At 38.9% G+C, this 14,117-nt stretch overlaps 1 protein-coding gene across 1 annotated transcript; it reads left to right on the top strand.

Annotated features, from left to right (window-relative positions):
- Positions 1–1,158: 1,158 nt before the first annotated feature.
- LOC106642539 (glucose-6-phosphate 1-dehydrogenase-like) lies at positions 1,159–5,115 on the top strand. Its single transcript, XM_089594460.1, has 8 exons — positions 1,159–1,208; positions 1,434–1,484; positions 2,359–2,483; positions 2,699–3,417; positions 4,092–4,321; positions 4,418–4,623; positions 4,752–4,912; positions 4,996–5,115. The coding sequence occupies exons 2-8, from the start codon at positions 1,445–1,447 to the stop codon at positions 5,060–5,062; spliced, it is 1,548 nt and encodes a 515-aa protein (XP_089450586.1). The 5' UTR covers positions 1,159–1,208; positions 1,434–1,444; the 3' UTR covers positions 5,063–5,115.
- Positions 5,116–14,117: the final 9,002 nt, after the last annotated feature.

Raw genomic sequence — 14,117 nt, 5'->3', positions numbered from 1 at the left:
GCCGGGCGCGCGTCATCGTACATAGTTTTTAGTCTTTATTGTCATGTGGATCTTACTTACTTATTTCACTAGTATAAATTGCTACTTGTAAGGCCCATTTGAAGAGGTGAATTATAATTATTTTTTTTAAATCATGAAACAACTGATTTATTTCAACTAATTTTTATACAATGAGACAATGAAACTGTATCGATGACTGTATGCTCTTCGATCGGAAAGCCATTGCGCAACTGTTGGATGCGCGTAGTTGTTTTTTATTCACTAAAACCAACGCCAGACCATTTTGATTATTTTGCGTTGCGTTTCATTTACGGAACTCCCACCGATCGGATGGAAATTAATTCATTTGTAACGTCAGTCACATATATATACATGAATAATCATAGACGACCAATAATCAAGTCCAAAGAAGCTTGCACCAAACAATACAATATCGAATGTAACAAAATAGCTTGTGGATTTTATGTAATAAGGATCATCCTCGAAAAATCATTAACGAATTGTGTGAAACGAAAATCAAATAAACTTTGCTTTGTTTTCATAATACCTATAGAATCAATAAATCACCCAATGCAAAACGTTTATTTCTGTCCCACGGCTTAGTTATATTTATCGACATTTCATGATCACTTTTCGAGATTAAACATGTTTGAAGATTTTAATCGATTGGTATATTCACTCATCAGCTGACGAACCAATCATTATTCGGATTAATAAATATTACGGTTCAATTTACCAAAATTCCTATACCAATAATACATAAATAACCGATTAAAATTGCTATATTGATGAATTTATTAATCAGTCGCAAGAAAGTTGTAAAAAAAATCAAAAAAAAAGAAGCAGTGACTCAACGATACGGGAAACACAACGCAAACTCTCGCGAATAGACTTATCACAGTGACCGTCCCTGAGGAACTACAGACGCACGGTGAGTGCTGCTAACTGTTACGCCATACCTGTAATTTTTATTACACATCATTTCGTATCTCTGAGTCTCAAGGTCGTGAGGCTTCGTCGCGTTGCGCTAACTTAAAACGATGGTACTCGCCGGTCGCACGGCATTGGTCCGCGGGCTTTCATCCCGATAACTTCAATTTTTGTTGGCGAGTACAGTTTTTAGCATACAGTGTTGAGTTTTCTTGTTTTTTCTTTCTTTTTCTTTGCACGCAATTAAGTCGTGTACTTATTTCGTTCCGTCATAATACGTAATTTGTGGAATTTTAATTGTCTTTGTTACTGTACACGATACAGGAAGTTTTTGTTGTTCCGTGAGAGAGTTTTACCTATGTCTAATGATTTTGATACATGAAGTCATACGTTACTTTTATCGCTCAACTCTACTCGTTCCTGGGATGATTTGGGGATTAGCGTAGGAATAAATTTTTTTTTTTTTTTTTTTAATCACATTTTTTGATCATTTTTTTTTCTAGTCTAATCCACGATGAGACTACAGCTTCTAATCCTCTGCTGCTTTGGAGTTGGTAAACAGTGTTTTTATTTGTTTAAATAGTAATACAGTAATTCTGTTTACACATACATAGACATAGTCCCCATTATTTTCAATTTTCATTTATTCATTAAAATCATACTGGCGCAGCGATAGTTTTAATTTTTTTTTTGCAATATTACTTTTTGATAAAATAGTATTACATTCATTGTATTAAAATATTTCTTTTTTAATTACTACTTTTAATACAGTGTTTGGAACAAATTTTTTTAGCAAAACAGTGGATAGAAATAAGAAAGAAAATGAGTTTCAGCCGAAAAAAAAGTAGTCAAAGCATCTAAAAAAGTATTGAAACATTTTGTTTCAAATTCAATCCACAAAATGTATTAATGTTTTACACTTGTCTGTCAGACACAAGAATTTTATTTATTTGATTTTTTAAGTGTCAAAATCCATCAAATAATTGGGCCCGAGTCTGAGTAAAATGATTACGCAGCAAAAAAATTTTAATTTTTACAATGTTATTTACTGTACTTGTAACTTTCTGCTTACTCGTAACACTTATATTTATGAACTGTATACACAATCCATTTTCACATGTTTCCAGATCCTCTCTCTCTTTTTATTGACAAATATAAGGATATAATTAACCTCCCCATTCTTGACAGAGTAACACGAGATAGTAACATATAGGTACTGTTTTCTCGTAAAGATTAACTAGCAGATAATGTAGTGATAAGATGGTGTAAATATTATTTCACGAGACAGCAATAAAAATATATTACTCAAATCTTTCAAAAATATCTATCTGTGCCTGCACGCGCGCGCTCGTCTATTTATGTGGAGGTCAGTGCTAATGAAAAATAATTTACAGATCATTAAAAACACGAAAACATTTTATGAAACAGGTTTCTCAGTCGAAAAGAGCATTGCCAACAATTCGCCGGCGGTCCCACCAAAGGATGACTATTCCAATGTGTCGACCAAAATTAACGAAAAAGAGCTTTACTCATTTGTACTTGTTGGAGCTACAGTAAGTGCCGACTTTGATGATTTATAATTAATATTTTTTCACAAGCTACACGAATAATTAATTTTTAAGACTTGTATGCTTTTGCCCATCCCAGATTTAAAAACAAAAAATAACTCGAGTCAACACAACTGAAAAAATTTCAAACATATAGGGGCTTTACTTTCCACCCCTTAAATTTTTCTTGTTATTTAAATTTAAAACAAAATACCGTCCAGGGGGACTTGGCCAGGCGCGAGATCTACCCAGCCCTGTGGGAGCTCTACCGAGACAACCTCTTGCCAGACAAGACCCGCATCTATGGCTTCGCTCGCAGCAACCGCACCATCAGTGACATCCGAGAGCGCGTCCAGCCCTTCGTTGACCTGAGACCCCAGGACAAAGCTACATACGAGAAGTTTTGGTCGGTCAACGAGTACACCGGTGGCTCGAGCAACCAGACGATCGACTACGAGATCATGGCCCGGGTGCTCGAGGACCGCGGGGGTAACCGGCTGTTCTACCTGGCAATACCACCTTCGGGCTTTGCCGAGACCGCGGCCCAGCTGCCACGGAAGGGACCCCCCGGGAGTTGGACGCGCCTCGTGATCGAGAAGCCCTTCGGGAGAGACTCGGAGAGCTCCCAGCAGCTCACGGAGCAGTTGGCTCGGCTCTTCGAGGAGGAGCAGATCTACCGGATGGACCATTTTCTCGGCTACGAGATGGTGCAGAACCTGGTGGCGCTGAGATTCGCCAATCGCGTGCTCGAGCCTGTCTGGAGCCGTGAGCACGTAGCTGCCGTCGAGGTTGACTTTAGGGAGAACCTTGGGGTCGAGGGCCGGGGTGGCTTTTTCGATGAGAACGGAATCATCCGGGACGTCGTGCAGAACCACCTTATGCAGATAGTGACGCTCGTTGCCATGGAGAGGCCAGAGTCCGTGCACCCGAATGACATAAGGTAGACATTTTCGTACTTGGGGGCATTATTTACGTAATGTCACTCTTAAAAAAATTAAAATTATTTATTTATTTTTTGATACGAATTGCAACGACATCCAGTTGTAAAATTGTTTCAAATAAGTAGTTTTCATAACTATAAAAATTAATGTTTCATTGAGAGCATACATTTAATATAGACGGCTAACTGATATAAAAAAAGTTATCTTTCTAAAGATACGTTGTTTTTTGGTTTATATGTAATTTTATTTTATTTTATACAATCATATCAACTATTTAATATCTTAGTAACGTAAAACAAGGTGTGCATAACATTACCATTACATATCATAGGATTAGGAATCATAAAATCATCGTAAATTATATTTATTAAGTATACTTATTTTTAAACAAATGTGAATCACATTTACATTTGAAATAAAATATTCTCTATTACATTCTATAGCGCATAATTACAAAAATTCAAGTAATAATAATTTTTGGTCAAAGTTTTTAAGTGCAAATAATTTTTGTTTAAAAATTTTTTTTTTGTAGATTTTGTTACTCAAATTAAAAATATAGTTGGTGGTACCAAATTTTTTAACAGTAAACATTTAGTAATAATGTATGAGTAATGGACTGATAAAAATTTGCAACCCTTATCACTGTATTGTACTGATATACTCCTTTATCCAGGGACGCCAAAGAAGCCGTTCTGAAGAGCATAAAGCCAGTTACGTTGGGCAAAGTAGTCATAGGCCAGTACATCGGTAACCCCGAGTCCGACGATCCCAGAGAGAGAATCGGTTATCGGCAAGACCCGACGGTTCCCGATGACTCCATTACCGCCACTTTTTCTCTTACGGTACTCGACATCGATAATCATCGCTGGCGAGGCGTGCCATTCATCATTAGAGCCGGCAAAGGTGATACACCTATACATTTATTCTTCCAACTTTACATTGTAAAGTAAAAAAAATTTACGAAATGATTTCTATGGTGATTACTTGTATCCCTAAAAGGTTTGGATTCCAACAAAACTGAGGTGGTCGTTCAGTTCAAAGACGTTCATAACAATTTGTTCAACAATGAGACAATGAGGAATGAAGTCGTTATAAGAATCAAGGAATCGGAAGCTCTGCAGTTGAAGTTGATGTCCAAGACTCCTGGTATTAATACTCAAATCGAGGACATTTTGATGGACTTTGATTATCGAAAGGAATTCAATGTGAGGCGGATCATCCAAGCTGTTCCAATAACATAATTACGTGCACGCATGTGTACTATACCATAAATACAAATGTATTAACGTGCCACTTACTACTTTTTTTTTTTTTTTTTTTTTTTCTGTTTCAGGGTACCGATAATCCTGGTGCTTACAAGAGATTGATTTTGGACGTATTCAATGGCTCCCAGACAAATTTCGTGCGAAGTGACGAGCTCAGTGAGGCCTGGAGAATCTTTACACCGATACTTTATGAACTTGAGGGAAAAAAGGTTCAACCCATCGAGTACAAGTAATTGTTATGCTTAACCATAATTTATTATTCATAAGTGATTCAACTATTGATAATCATACACAAAAATTTTTTTATTATAGATTTGGTTCAACAGGCCCAAGTGAAGCTGTGGATTTAGAGAAAAAGTTTAACTTTATCAGAAAATAATTATTACAGTACATGGGGCAAAGGATAAATAATAGATTATTGTATGAAATGATTCTTTTAAAAGCAGTGTAAAAGTAAACATCTCTATGCACTCCATGCATAGTTTTGATTGTATTATATAAAAAAAGAATACATATAATTGAAATAATGAATATTTTTATTAACAGGCAATTTTTTTTATAACCACATGTTTTTCTTTAACTAAAGTAATTTTTTTACACTAATGTGTCATTTAAAAAACGATACCTTGATCTTTTTCAGCTTATTACTCAATTTTACAAGTTGTGCTACTAATAATGTAATTATTATTTTATACCACTTGACTTAATATTTTATACATTAGTATGTTAATGTATTACACTAATTTTGTAGAAGTAAAATAAACTATTGTTATTATTAATATAAATTTATTACCATTATTTTTATAATTAATGAATACAATGTAAAAAAAATACTTCATTTGGGAGAATTCAAGTTACTTATTCTATATTTATAATGTAGATAATACAGGTTCAACTCTGTTACAAAAGGACTTTCACCAGTTGTTACCACTGACATCCAAAAGAGGGCAGTCAGTACAGTTAAAATTGCAGTAAACCTTCAGTGAATCCTAGTAGATTTTTAAATTGTTACCTATATTAACTCAATGAAAACTAAAAATTGTTAAAAAGTATAAAAAGCTATTCAGATGACATGCTTGACAATTTAAAAATAACATAAAACTACAAAGTTATAAATCATTGATTAGAATAAAATCTTCTCGACAGTTGACGGTCTCAACTTATTTCTTTTGAGCTCAATGATAATTTACCACCATTTTTGAAATTATATCTTAATTATATGTACTAAAAATCTAAATTTTATCAACACTGTATCATAAGAGCCATTCGGTAAGTTACCCACTATATAATACTAGGCACTAGAAATTTCCTGGAACCTTCACTAGAGAGAGCAAGAGGCTGTATGTATGATCGACATTTATGATCTAAATGATTAGATGAGATCCATTGCTATGTGATCGATTCTAACGCCATTAAAACAAGAGAAATGATAAAAATAAAAGGTTGTATGATAAAATTATACAAATTGTTAAAAAAAAAAAAAAAAAAAAAAAACCCAAGATAAAGCTGGGGTTTAATAATTGTTATTAGAATCTAAAGTTGACTAGAACTAAAGATAAACTATTCACATTTGAAATAATAAACAATCAATTGTAAGGAGAAAGAGAGAAAATGGTTTTATCTGCGCTTATTTCTACTATTAATTGTTGGTTTACTCGTTTAAAAATTACACAAAGAGCGACTTGCAAACATTTCACACTAATATTATTCATTAATATTAGAACTTATTTTTAAATATAAATTTTTGAAGAAAAAAGATGCACTATCCTTCCTACAAGAATCTAATTTATACTCTTAGATTCATCGTAATAAAAACGTACAAGAGTAACAGGACACTAACAATTTTATGATGTAGGTATCAGCTAATCATTGTGAAACCTAGTAACGATGATGCACCGTAGTCCCAATGACAGAACAAACCCAGCCGACCATCGTCTCTGGCACAAATCCCTTTTAGGGCAAGCTCAATAGAGACATTTGTCGTAAAAACAAAAGAACAGAACAGAGAAGACAGAGCAACAATCCTTTAGCAGCTCGACTACTACAAGGCGGCGGAACCCACACCTTATGACGTCATCGATTACGGGCATCAGCAGCAGGAGACGATGGCAGGGAGAGGAGGAAAGAAGGAGCGACGAGAGGCGATGGTGTATATATATATATATTATTACGTCGTGTCCCGTAAAGGTAGGCAGCCGTTGCTGTCCCTTTTTTCCGTGGAAAATCTAAGAGGGACGAGGCTGGACGCCCACGCGGAAGAAAATCCACGGCTCACGGCTTTCTGTCCTTTTTCGAACGTCACCGAGTAGGTACGTGCTCTCTCTCTCTCTCTCTCTCTCTCTTACTAGCATGGACTAACTGTACGGAGACGCGCGTATTGATAATTATACCTTAGGTGGTGATGTTATTGTTCATGTTTGCGGATTGGATTTTACAAATCGTTTTTTTTTTTTTTCCTTATGCTGATGTTACAAGTAGTGGCAGGTAGTAACATTTCAATATACATGGAGAAGATTGAAATTTACACTCCAAGATTTGCTAGAAAATACTTTTGTTCGTGCCATATGAAGTAAGATAATTTTAATAAATTACTGTACGGTCTAATGACAGTTTGATACTTGACATTGCCCTCTAAATATTATCTTCGCTGGATCATGACAAAATTGTATTTAATCTAAAATTTAATAGCGTTTCCACCATGGCATTCAGTAGTACATTGTAAATCAGCACAAACGACCGTGTACTAGTTTGATTGTAAATTCATACTTCATAATGTTTTAAATACCTTGTAGATGTTGTTCAGTTTTGTACCTGAATATTTGCCGACAAACCTTTTCTAAATTCAAATTGCGTCACGTTTGTTATTCTTGTATTAAAGTTGAAGTAATTTTCCGATCATACGCCTTTATCATCGCGTACATTTGCAATACCCAGGAGACCGTTTTACCTTTACTCTTGTACCTTTATTTATCAATGTACTAGAATTTCTACTTTAACTTTTGTCTCTATAAATATTGCTCTGCGAGCATAGTATGTTAGTTAGCGCGCCGCGGCGGCAGAGAAAGCTTCTCTCCGCTTGCCTTCACTTGAGCACATTTTCATAATTTAAGCACTGTAAATATATTGTAAATATTTTTATTGCACATTTGCGTTATATTTATTTTCCGCCGTAAACCACTTCCACCTCTACACGACTGAACTGGATTGGGAGCAGCATAAAACCCCTTCCCTCGTGAACAGATGTTTCTAATGCAATTTCGACGTATTGACCAAAAATGATCGTATAATCAATTTATTTTAGTAGAATATTAAAAATGTGTTTGAAATTTACAATACAAATGTATCTTTAATTCAATGAAATTTACTGACTTAAATTAATTGTTGTAAAAATTTTCTTTCAAGATTAAGAGTATGGTAGCATCTACACCATTGTTAACAAAGATTGTTTTACCACGATTCAATGCATATTTAAAAAAGGAGCCTTGAAACAGATTGCAATCCAACATAATAACCTCGATAATAACGCATGGAAATAATTGTGTGAGGATTATCCCGCAAACTTTGACTGTATGTTCTTCCAGATATTTGCGGATGAGAACCAACTGTTTCTCTCACTTTATCAAGTAGAGTATGATTTTTTTACACAATTTTTCTTCATCTGAAATCTGTCCATCACGGTATGTCGATACGTGGTCAATAATAGTGATAACCTACGGTGACCCATGAGTTACGTGATGATTCATTGACAAACCATATGGACAGATCAGAGACCCACTAACTGATCAATCAGAGCCATCGCAGTCAAGTTTTTAACGGACAATTTCTCATCAACAAAATACGAGGTTTACCTCGTCAGAGTTACGTTAAACCCTGCTGGCATCTACCTAACGGGAACCAATGGCTTGTCTAATTGCTTTTCCACCGCGGTGACACCGTTTTCGAGGTTAATACAGAGAAAAATGTAGTCATGCGCTTGTGCACGGGTTCAAGGTTGATCGGCTCGTGAACCCATTGAATAATCAAAACAGAAAAAAAACAATTGCTCGATAACAATGCATGGATCTGTATTCGTCGAATGAGCGTTCGCATCGAGAAAACCCAACAAAAGGGCAATCGACGACTAACCGAGCTTCTAAATCACCCTGCGGTGTACGTAACACGCGCCCCTAACGTATCGAGTTACGGCACGTGAACGATAGAGCGATGGGGAAGGAGGAGAGAAAAATCCATCACGCACAGCAAATGCCCATACGCTCGGCTTCCTACGCGTGCCGGACCCTCGCACTGTAAACACACATTTATACCCCGACAAAAAAAAAAATCCTATTTGATCTATCCTGTCCTCTCGTCTAAAAAAGCTGCGATAAAGGTATGGAGTACGATCTCTTTTTTTATCCCTCCCGGGCGCTCATAAATTAGGGGGGAGGAAAAAACACGAGAGGACTGCTTGCATATCCCGGTGTTTGCCGAAAAATATGTTTTACTGGATATCTGCTCTTCTTTTTTTATTATGTTAACGTACGGGGAGGGAAAAAAAAGGGCAAGGCACGCGCACATCCGACGGGGGGAGGAGGCTGGCACGCGTATACGCGTAACCGGAAGCTTATGTGGCCGTTGTTGTCCGCAAGAGGCATATTAGAGGGAAAATCTTTGCTCCCCGACTTACTTGGCTGGTTTGGATTACTTTCATTGTCCATCGCTGGCAAATGTGGCTGACCGGTACTCGAGAGTACGTCCTTACACGTTTTTTCTTTTTTCTTTTTCAATGATGGAATCTCGCTCGTACAGTACCCACCTTCGTACCAACTGGCAGCTGTGGATTTGAAATTATCGGATGGATTTCAATCCTCTTTCAACAGATGGACCAGATTTTTATGAAACTCGTGCTATAAAATAAATTACCAATTTTATACGATTTTTGACGTTTACCATTTTTCAAATAATAATCAAGTTGAATTTTCCCATATCTCAAACGCACGTGAGCAGCCATCAGCTGCAGTTGGTTGGCTCTTCAATAAAAGTATCGCTCGACAATACGTGCTATAATCGGATCACCCCATAAAACGAGAGAACCGTACCATCTAATCCCACGACCATCGAACCGAAGTGTAGAACGGGTCCTTTCAACTTCAACCTCAAACTTCTCCTCTCAAGGGGGAAGAAGAAGAAGAAGAAGAAGAAAAAGTCGAAAGAAAGAAACCCCACTTTGCACGTGCAACCGTTTTTCCATCCATTGGCTGTGTATGGAGGGTAGGGGGTGGAAAATTCGGCGAAGGGTTGCCTCGTAAAGTATCGGCGCGCCCAAAGATACGCAGATAAAAACCGAGAAAGAGACACCTTTCCCTTTCACCCCGACGTGCCAAAAGTCGGTCTTATTTTTTTTTTTTTTTTTACGTGCGTATACATCAATGCCTCGGGCTTCCTTTCTTTCGGGGATGAATTTTCTCCTCCAAATCCGATATCTCAGCCTCGGATCTGTCGCCCAACGACAATGGGTCTCTTCTTCCTTTTGTTCCAGTCCCTGTCGCGCGCAGAGATGCTTGATATTGACATCGACACCATAGGTCTTACCAGAGAAGAAAGCACCCAAAAGAGGAGAAAGGACATAAATACATCGACCGGGACCCTCTTGTCATGTACAACGAATTTGTTGGCGTTGCCCTTTTTTTCTTTCCTTTTTTATTTCTACTACTCGGTCTTGTTTCGTGGTTTCGCAGGACACCTTTCTCTCGTCCGATTATCTCTTCTTGTTTACGATCGCCGTTTCAATTAACGACAAACTTACGCCTGTGCTGCTACTCGTTGTAAATATGTTCCGTAATAATTGATCAGAAAAAAAGAAAAAAAAAAAAAAAAAAAAAAAAAAAAAGAAACAAGGCCTTTAATCGCGTGACTCAGCCGATCTCGATCCTCCGGCCGAAACGATTTTTTCGTCGAAACTGCACCCAACGCGAGCTCCAAGGAGATTCGCGCATACATCACGTGGCGCTCGACCGGAAATAGAAGGAACATGTATCCCACTCGTCCTGTGGCTCTTTTCATTGAAAGAAAAAAAAAAAAAAAAAAACCCTTTCGCTCCCTGCACTGCCCGAGGAAGTGACTGAATAATCGGGCGCTCATCTCCAAGATCGGATTCGGGGAAGCTCGAGGGAGGTGGAGGGAGTTTCACTTTCGGCGTTTGAGGCGAGCCGCCAGCGCGTGCAAGAATGCTGGGAGGCGCCGGTCTTTTTTTTTTTCTCCTTGGCTAGGACCCTCGATCCTTCCCTCGGTGTTATTGATAAGCCAATTTTTGGCAAACGCCAGGAGGGGTATAATGCCTTAGCTGGAACGCGCCTTTTGTGGGAATTCCAGATGCTACATTTTTATTCGCTTGGTCACGAGTGAATGTTCATATAGTACAGGCTGCCTCTTGTTGGGTCCTTCAGGCGATTGGGTACTCGGCTTTGGGACTTTTTAATTGCACCGACACGTTCGGACCCGAGAATTCAGGGGAGTCGTTTGTACAATAAAATTAATTTACAAGCTGTTCGAGGGTGCGAGTTTGGTCAACAACAAATTACGCCCGGGTGGATTGCTTTATTGAGTAACATTCCGAAGGTAGACAATAAAGATGATTGTAATCCTTTGGCTCATCGGCCCTAAAACGAAATTTCACCTTCGAATTCCAAGCAACACCTCCAAGCGTTGCTCGTTTTTCCCCCCGACGTGTGTTTTTGTTTTAGATTTTTAGTCGCTCGTTTGCGCACTGCACTCGGCTTATCGCGCGTAGAGCGGAGCGACGAAAAGAAGAAGAAAAAAAAAAAAAAGGCCACCGATTGCGCAAACGCAAAGATCATTGTTCAAGTTCATTGTTCAGTCATTGTCTCGGCCACCAGGGTCTCGTTCGCGAGCGAGAAGGAGATCAGCTGGCTCGCGGTGTACGCGGAAGTCGGCCCGCGGGTATGTATATACGGTCGCGCGCGTGTGTTGTATGCGTGCCCGAGAGCTGGGGGAGGTAATTCAATGTCACGGAGCACGCGCGGAAAATTGTTGTGTCGTTGCCTCCGTTGGCGATTTGCCTGTGCGGTGGCTTTCCTTTGGTTCACCGGCGATTGTATGCTCGTCCTGAATGGGCTCTCAGATGTTTTTAATGGTCAGAGTCGATGGGCACGGGTGCTTTTTCTGTGTTTTGTAACGTAATATTTGGTGGAAATGTAGCCAATTATTTGTGATAAATAAATTTTATCCATATTACTGCTTATATCACGCGGTGGTTGACAAACATCATTTACTAGATAAACATTGTTAAAGTATTCAAAAAGTAATTTTAATATTTGATTTTAAACGATTCGCTGTAAACTTTAATATCTTAACTGTACGGTATACTGAGTCGCAAACAGTATTAAACAAAAAATGTTTTTAGTAATAAGAGTTTCACTTCTGTATTGTATCATGCGCCTCATTATTCCATACGGATTTTAAAGATCAATATAATTATTTTAGTGCAACAAATGTAACTTTTTCTTTCGCTAAGATCGACAATTGACTTAATTCAGTTGGTAAAGCCCAAACCTCATAGCCAAGGGGTTCGAAGTTGATTCAAGCCAAGTTGTTATTAGTTGAAATTGGTGTAAAGGACAATGAATTATTGCCAGCTACGTTGACAAAATCTAAATCGGAATATGTCACTGAAAATGATATTCATTATTTATCTTTTTTCCTTCTTTTAAGTAATTAAAAAGTAGGATGGAAAAATTGTAGTTGTGCACCCAATCAAACAAACTAAAATTAGCTTTGCACTATTTTTTTTGTCCCTCATCAATGGTTGTAATACTTTATCATTATGGTTCTTCAATCTCGTCAAATTCTAATCAAATGCCTAAGAACGAATTAAATGAGATAAAGAAAAAAAAAAAAAAAAAAAAAAAAGAAGAAGAAGAAGAAAAAAAGAAAGAAATTTCCAAAAATTCATGAGTCACGAGTCATCTTGGTTGAAAATGACCTATAAATTAAGTTGCGCTTTATTTACTGCCCAACAGCTCGAACGACTCCATGGGCTGGCACTACTTAAACGCAACGATTTATATTGGCCCCGTGCGCGCCAGGGCATGAAAATTCGCGCAGCTTTTGGCAAAACGCATTTACCAGCAATTTCGCCTGCCAACGCCGGCTCCTTTGAAACCAAAGTGTTACCCCTCGTACACCGGGGAAAATTCGTCCGAGCGTGTCTCCTCCCCCCATCCCTCCTCCGCAAACTCCTACGGGGCAATCATATTCTGAATAATCGCAACAGCGTCCCATTTTCCCAGCCATTAAAACCGTAAACTTGCGGTACAGGTCTCCCCTCTTCTTCTTCTTCTCACGGACTTTCTTCTTCCCGTGAATCCTCGTACCTTTTTCCTCCCCGGGGTACCACTCGCCGATGAGCGCGCCTTTTCCCCTCGACAATGCCAGCGGTTTACTACCCACTGCTGCGCTCCCGAGTGTCCTCAACATTTGTGTTTTCCCACTTTTCCCTAACGAGAGCCTCAGACGAAAATCAATCGGTCGTACGGCCACTAATATTTTCCTTTTATTTACGCCTCGACCTGCCCATTGTCAGAGGGGATGCCGAACGCCACCGCTTGTTTCTCGTACCTAATGCACCTGCGTCACGTCAACGCTTGTGTATATGTATACGGCTGATAAGAGTGACGATTTTTTTTTACCACCGGCTTTAATTTATGCCCCTTGTTTTTCCTCGAACTCAATGAAAATGCCTATAATATGCGTCATCAGAGGAAACAACGATCGCCAACTCGTTGTCTTCTGTACAGTATATGTTATATATACATGGTAAACTAGGGTTGCATTTTCTTCATCTTTGTGTATACAACGCAGATATAATATATATGGTGTATACCTTAGCACTCGACATTGGCAAGGTATAGAGAAAGTGACTAATATCCATGCGCCTCCTTCGTCATCATAAAAAAATGGTAAGGGAAAAAAAAAAGAACCCTTACCCAGGCGTGGATGCGCGCGAGAGGGAGGGTAGAGCCGTCCGAGGAAACGAAAGGCCGCGGCGGCGGGCAAAGAGGAGGAAGCCGAAGAATTCGATTCCAAGGTCGCGAACGGCAATTTGCAAAAGGAAGCCAGAGAGGACCAATATAACGCCGCGCGGCAGACCCACTGAAATAATTTTCGCCAGCGCCCCGTGTCCTCCGGTGGTAGCTCCCGACGCCCGTTTATGAGTTTACGATGGTCCACCTCTCCGACACGTTGCCGCGTCCCGAAATGTTTTTCCCCGCCGCGCGTGGGGAAATAGGACCCTCGAAGTGCCATTTGTGGGCCCTCGTAGGAGCCAGCCGAAGACGCAGTTTGGGCGCTTGGCTGCTAAGTAGATGACACATCGTTGGTGCAGTCTCCGTCGACTTTGTACCCATGATCATGGGAACTCTTGTTCAAGGGGGGGT

Source organism: Copidosoma floridanum, unplaced genomic scaffold, assembly GCF_036245765.1.
Source record: "Copidosoma floridanum isolate Cflo_tuat_1 unplaced genomic scaffold, Cflo_Japanese_pri ptg000021l, whole genome shotgun sequence".
NCBI lineage: Eukaryota > Metazoa > Arthropoda > Insecta > Hymenoptera > Encyrtidae > Copidosoma > Copidosoma floridanum.
The sequence above is the reverse complement of the archived record's forward strand: the minus strand, read 5'-3'. Positions and strand labels throughout refer to the sequence as shown.

Coding starts and splice junctions, on each gene's coding strand:
- LOC106642539 (XM_089594460.1), top strand. CDS start 1,445: ATGAGACTACAGCTTCTAATCCTCTGCTGCTTTGGAGTTG. Junction 2,484..2,698: donor TTGTACTTGTTGGAGCTACA/GTAAGTGCCGAC, acceptor AATACCGTCCAG/GGGGACTTGGCCAGGCGCGA. Junction 4,624..4,751: donor ATTATCGAAAGGAATTCAAT/GTGAGGCGGATC, acceptor TTTCTGTTTCAG/GGTACCGATAATCCTGGTGC.